This window comes from Perkinsus marinus (assembly GCF_000006405.1).
Source record: "Perkinsus marinus ATCC 50983 genomic scaffold scf_1104296948516, whole genome shotgun sequence".
NCBI classification, from domain to species: Eukaryota; Perkinsozoa; order Perkinsida; family Perkinsidae; genus Perkinsus; species Perkinsus marinus.
In genome coordinates this window covers 1,384-7,930 of record NW_003210155.1, presented here as the reverse complement: position 1 = coordinate 7,930, position 6,547 = coordinate 1,384, and the positions used below count along the sequence as shown (strand labels likewise).

General features: G+C 51.3%; 3 protein-coding genes across 3 annotated transcripts; 2 read left to right on the top strand and 1 right to left on the bottom strand.

The window, feature by feature from the left end:
* Nucleotides 1–225: 225 nt before the first annotated feature.
* Nucleotides 226–2,175, top strand: Pmar_PMAR023801 (hypothetical protein; the record flags this gene model as incomplete). The annotated part of the gene is made up of 1 exon (XM_002778586.1): nucleotides 226–2,175. The coding sequence occupies one exon, from the start codon at nucleotides 226–228 to the stop codon at nucleotides 2,173–2,175; it is 1,950 nt and encodes a 649-aa protein (XP_002778632.1).
* A 198-nt stretch (nucleotides 2,176–2,373) lies between these two features.
* Pmar_PMAR023800 (conserved hypothetical protein) lies at nucleotides 2,374–3,402 on the top strand (the record flags this gene model as incomplete). The annotated part of the gene is made up of 1 exon (XM_002778585.1): nucleotides 2,374–3,402. One exon carries the CDS (start codon nucleotides 2,374–2,376, stop codon nucleotides 3,400–3,402), a length of 1,029 nt encoding a protein of 342 aa, XP_002778631.1.
* A 1,009-nt stretch (nucleotides 3,403–4,411) lies between these two features.
* Pmar_PMAR023799 (Thermophilic serine proteinase precursor, putative) lies at nucleotides 4,412–5,834 on the bottom strand (the record flags this gene model as incomplete). The annotated part of the gene is made up of 1 exon (XM_002778584.1): nucleotides 4,412–5,834. The coding sequence occupies exon 1, from the start codon at nucleotides 5,810–5,812 to the stop codon at nucleotides 4,412–4,414; it is 1,401 nt and encodes a 466-aa protein (XP_002778630.1). The 5' UTR covers nucleotides 5,813–5,834.
* Nucleotides 5,835–6,547: the final 713 nt, after the last annotated feature.

Below are 6,547 nucleotides of genomic sequence, written 5' to 3'. Positions count from 1 at the left end.
AAATCGTCAACGAGCACCTCTGAAAGATCGGCCGCTCCAGGCCTCCCCCGAGACATACATCGAAAAGCACTAGAGAGACTGACGATGCTTCACCGAAGAAGCTCAAGGAGAAACTGAGGCTTCAGGAATGGAGGGGCATGCACCCTTCCGGGACAATATCCCCCACTAGCCGAGCCCCAGAAAAAATTCGCCAAGAGCTTGGCAGAACTATTGATTCAGCAGGGCATGAAGTGCGGCATCGACGAGCTCCTCCGAAGCATCACTGGGAAGCCCAGTCCCGAACAGGCTGAATCTTTAGAGCGAGCAGGCACCGAAGCCGCGACCATGGCTCGTTCAGCCTTGGAGTTACAATTGGGCGAATCCGTACTGGTCAGGCAGTCCGGAAACTCTATCTACCACGGCCTGCTCGGAGCCATAGCAGAGCGTCTCGGGCTGGCCGATTTGGAGTTCCCCAATCTAGGTGCCGAAGGGCTCCCTTTGGGTATATCAGTCCCTATACCACACACGGACTTATACCCTAAGTTCAAACCGAAGAAACAGGAGCTTTTCAAGCTCCCCGAGATCCACTCGAACTACAAATCAATGTCGTTCGCGGAGGTCAAAGGCAAAGCCGACGAAATCGTTCTGAACGAAGAGGCCAACGGCTATATAAGACGACTTGGCCGCCTCGAGTCTCTCGATGAGCGACGCACCTATATTCGCCGGGCCGCAGTGCCGAAAGGCGGGTCATATGAGAACGGGGTCCGAATAGTCGAAGACTTCAAGAGAAGCAATAGCAACTTGAATTCATCCATACCCAATACTGCTCGGTTACCGACTGTGTCCCATCTGCGACAGTTGATCAGCTCTCTCTCCGACGCTCACTCCGGGGCTGTCACGGGATACAAACTTCTACAGCTGGACCTACGCTCCGCCTACCGTCATCTCGGCATACATCCGGCCGAAAGGAAGAACGTCTCGTTCACCCATACCTTCAAAGATGGATCTACAGCAGCCTTCGAGAACCTGGTCCTCTCCTTCGGTCACAGTGCCGCCGCGTACTGGTTCGTTCGCTATGCTACTCTTGCATTACGCTGTCTAGAGACAGTACTGCAAGCCGTGTTCACGGACGCCGACGCTAAGGCCTTCGGTACGTACATGTACGTCGACGACGGGTTCTTCTGTATTAGAATCGAGGTCTACATACCAGCCGCTATGATAATCATCATATTCTGGCTGCTTATCGGATCCGGGTTGAGCTTCCCCAAGCTACGCATCAACCTCGAAGAAGGTACGGTGATCGGTATCAAGATAAAGATAGGCGAGCATCCAACATTTGAAATCGACCCAGCCAAGACCGAAAAGCTCTTGTCGAATCTTCGCGACCTTCTCCTCAATAGAAGAACCACTGAGCAGGCGCTGTCATCTCTGGCCGGCAAGCTCAACAGATACACTTCCTTGCGGAGGTACCTGCGCCCCTATCTCCAACCATTCTATGGATTACTCGCCGTGATGAGGAAGCTAGGCAGGAAATCCGCGTCCTGCCCAGACAAGAGCGAGGTCTACATTGTCGCCAAGTTCTTCGTCAAAGTCCTCTCGGACCCTCGAGCCTTCCACTCAGTGGGCCCGATCCGAAGATCGGAAAATGGCTTTGCGGGTACATTATTATTATTCTCCGATGCTTCTACTCGAGCCTTGGGTGGTATAATCGCACTTCGTGGAGAAAGCTCATCACAAGAGTCCCAACATACTATTTGGTTTCGCAAGCACATCGACGAGACCGTCACCAAACCCTGGAACCTAATATCCAAGGACCCGCGGGTGAAGACGGAATCGAAAGATATCGTCATAACCGAGCTACTGGCGGTCTGTTTAGCCCTGCAGGAGGCAGAGCGCTATTTTGGTAGACTTTCGGACTACAGAGTCTCTATACACGTGGACAATCAAGCCGTCGCCACTATTCTCAAGAGTATGTATTCGAAGAACCCAACATTGGCGACATTGCTACGTTCTATCGTATACCGTCTCGCGAGACTGACCCTTACGGACTGCGTAATTCGGTGGATACCCTCCGGTGAGAATTGGATCGCCGACAGAATATCCCGCGGGGAGTCATCCTTCCTGCCGACAGCGTGGAGGGAAATTGAGATTACCCCGACTTCTCTCAAGGCTCTTGCGCCTAACGAGTGCGAGTAGTCTCCCTATTTCGGTACCGAGTGTTTCAGATGTCTATACCCGTTTAAACAGATTCATTCGGTTGTGTTCTAAATCTGGGAAGGTCGATGCCGGGGAGCGCGCTTGGGAATATCTCCCGCTCCTCAAGGAGGCCTTTCCTACTCTTGCCCTATGACGCCGGGAACTCCCTTCCTGCAGGGTTTTTACACACAACTTGTTATGTCTGCTCGGCGTAAGAAAGCCGTCGACTTCCTCGCCGAAGCTCGAGCCCGTGGACAGAACGTCCCGGAGGAAGTGGGTGATCTGATCCGCTCCGCTCTGGCTCCGAGCACGCGGCGCACCTATAGTTCGGGGGAGAAGCTGTTCCGAGACGTCATCCTGGGTTCGAGGGTCCGCCTCGACAAGATGTATCCCGTGTCAGCCGAGTCGGTGCTCACATTCGTCTATATTCTCAACAAGGTGGGATATGCCTACTCTACCATAAAAACTTACACGGCAGCTCTAAAAACACGGAACATCGAGGTCGGACACATTTTCTCACAAATCGAAGTTGAACACATCCGAAGGGCACTTATAGCCGTCCGGAAGGAGAACTCTGGTGCTAGTGTCGAGCCCACTGCCAAGCTTCCAGTCACGATCAGCCAAACACGTCAGGCTCTCAAAGCGTGCGTGAAAGAAAAGAAGAGATCAGGCATTGCTCTTCTGGTATGCATCTTCGGGCTGCTGAGATGCAGAGAGTGTCTAGGACTGAGGTGCAATGACATAACGTTCAACACCATAGACGACATGGATGTCGTGTCACTCTACATCAATCGCAGCAAATGTGATCGCTTTGGCGAAGGAGCTCTCGTCCGGATAGGGTGTGCGGTCCGCAGCACTGCTCGGCCATGTAAGGAGCCCCTGTGCGCTGTACATCAGTTGTACGCTTTCATGTGCGATGGCTTCGCCGCCAACACGATGGAGCGGACCAGCCTTCTGTTCAACAACTTATCGTACTCCACTTTCCGACGACATGTGCAAGAAGTCTTTAGGTCCTCTGAACGACCCCAATCGTCCGTGGCTACCCACTCCTTACGCCGCAGCGGTGCCCAGTGGATGTGGTTCGCCGGCATAAGCACCTTCAACATAGCGCAATATGGCAGATGGTCAGTACAGAGCGTCCTAGAGAGGACATATCTGAAGGGAGTAACTAAGGCGAGTGAGCATCAGTATGCATCATCCATGATGCGAGGTTCCTATCATCCTTAGCATTCGTTTCGATAACGTGACTTGAGTTCAAATGGCTTCGGGTCTGGAATTGGAGCACAAGAGCCGACTTGCTTGAAGACCGCACTTGTCCCATCTTTGATGTCGACGCGACATCCTAGTGGTATCACGGATACCAAGCAGCACTAATCTTGCGAGTGCGGCCTTCAAGCTCGACTCTTCATGGACAAGCCTAGCTTGTCTCCAGACCCACGTGTTTCGAGTGTGGTAATTTAATCAAGGATAATCCTTTATCCCAAGTTAAATTCCGGAAACGAGACACACGTCGCTCCGCTGCCAAAAAGGGACAGTCGACACACAGCGCACGCGTGCAAGATTGCACCACGTATGCACGCATTAGGAATAGCTTGCAGATCAGAGTGCCGCGTGAACAGTGTTGTCATTTTGCTCAACCCATCCCTCCCACACCGAGCACAAGAGCCGACTTGCTTGAAGACCGCACTTGTCCCATCTTTGATGTCGACGCGACATCCTAGTGGTATCACGGATACCAAGCAGCACTAATCTTGCGAGTGCGGCCTTCAAGCTCGACTCTTCATGGACAAGCCTAGCTTGTCTCCAGACCCACGTGTTTCGAGTGTGGTAATTTAACCAGGTCACGGTGATGGTAGGCCGACTTGTCGCCAACAGACGTTTTGTGTCCGTCATGAACTCAGCTGGCAAGAACCGGGGAAGAGACTGAACCCAAGGACTGAATAAATATTTAGAAATCCGTTGTCATTTACGCTGAAGATGCTCATGACGGAATATTCTGATGACAGATGTCTGGACCACCAAGTGTACCCCATGAAAGATAAAGGGTGCTTGATGAAATAACGATGAAATGGAAAAAAGTGACTCATAACGATGTTCGTAAACGACAAGACAAGTGTTCGAAGCAGACTTGATGACACTCATGATATCATTCTCATCTTTCGATAGTCATTACTTTGAACAGTAAAGGAGATTGAACGAGGGTACCTGACTCAACGACGACCCAAATCTAAAACTCTCAAGGGGCTTCAGTAGCCTCGGATGCCATCCGACGGATGGAATCGATGGCAATATGGGTTGCATTGAGTGCGTCTAGTTCCCCGATGTCGCGTAGATTGAACTGATTGGGTACACCAATTTTCCTAGATGCAACAATAGCATTGGTGATGTCCTCACCCACTAGACCAAGTGTAGCGAGTAAGGCGGCGACACCGGCAACTGTAGGGGTCGACATCGATGTGCCACTCTTATAACCATAAGTGTTAACAGGAATCGTCGAGTAGATGTTTACACCAGGAGCGGCAACCTTTGTAACCGAGCCAGCGTTCGAGAAGCCAGCTAAGGTGATGCTCTCGGATGGGTTGGAAGTACTGGCAGCAACACAGATCATGGATGGGATATTCTTCGCGAGGCAACAAGGATAGGTTGGGAAGGCTTCGAGACTCGCCCCCTCATTTCCGGCGGCAGCAACAGTGATATGTCCAGCAGCGGCGGCATTCTCGAATGCAATTCTCACGATATCACTTGAGCCACCACCATAAGAATGGGAGGATACTGTAGCCCCATTCTCAACCGCGAAGTTGAGGGCCCTCACTGCGCCACTATACGATCCCCCTCCCCCGGCATCGAGGAACTTCAAGATCATTAGCTTCACCTTTGGTGCCGAGCCGTTGATATTCGCCAATCCCGCAATGCCAATGCTGTTATTAGTGTGGGCGGCCGCATTGCCAGCACAGTGAGTACCATGCCCATTGTCATCAGTAACATCGATACTGTTCGTGATGAAGTTATACCCGATGGAGCCATCTTTCGGGCTCTTCCAGAACTGACCAACCAGATCCGGATGGGTCATATCAACTCCAGTGTCGCTGATGGCCAGCACGATATCCTTTAGTTCGCGCTTAGCTTCGCGAGCATAACGCCAGGCTTGTCCGATGTTGATGACCTCGAGGTTACGCTGGCAAGAAGAACCGGGGTCGTTGGTGCCAAGAACGGGATTGCCGCCAGTACAAGTTTCTGATGCCTTAATCGGCCCGTTGATCGGGCTAATGGTGACCACAGAGTCGGGCTCGCAGTAAAATTGGATGCCTAGGATGGCTCGAGCCTTCCTCAAATAGTTCAGAATTTGCTCGTAACCAACCGAGCATGTAGACTCTACAATTTGGACACCTACAGCTCTCAAGTCGTAGATCATGCCATCCAGCCCAAAGCATCTCTCGCACTCATGGTCGTCTTGGCTGAGGAAGCTTGCTCCTTCACCAGAGACTGCAGCAGCCTGTGATATCATAGTTGGCACGAGACGAATGTCGAGTGGGGCTCCACGATAAGATATCTTAAGCAGTGTGCGGTCGGAAGCACCTTCACCACAGGTTATGACATATGTGAGCAACGTCGATAAGAATGCGGAGCGTTGGAACATTGATCTATCGAATGGGACTCCTGAGGATCAATTACTCATCCCACGAATTACGATGTTTTCAATCACATGAATCTGATATCCAACTTGAAGCTTGTGCGAACTTATGCGTGTCGCACAGTGGGTCATGGAATATACACGCAGCGCATGCCACGTGCCAAGCATGGGATTGGATGCTCAACCACTACCGACCTATCCTCTCGGACGTATATTGGGATACGCCGGTGGCATTGTGTGGCTTGGCTGTATCACTCTCCACTCTGAAGGCCTCCTCATCAAGTGGACTCTAGCATTGACTTTATTCATGGATTTCCTCGTACTTTGGTCGCTGTGGACTCGGGACAGCGGTAGCATGATATACGGTCGTTCTCGCAATATCGGCGATCCCAATGTGCTTCCTATGTCATAAATGTGCAATCAATCCAACCATATACTCCTGCGAGGCTGGATCCATATTTACTCCTATCGTCGTGATCGTGATATTATTAACTAGAACGCTTTATTCTCAACATTAATGTACATTCTACATTCCTGTGCGCCGCTGCCTCTCGTATGGCTTGCGCACATGGATTCACGTGTATCTCTAAGAACGCTCGCTTGACCCAGGGGCGTTTTTTGTGAACCAGTGATCGTCCGAGCTTCACTCAAGTTGATAGTCATCGTGACTTGTATTAGAGCGGTTGCCAATTCAATGTACAAATGATTGGGAGCGCGTTACTTGCTGATATGAAACAACTC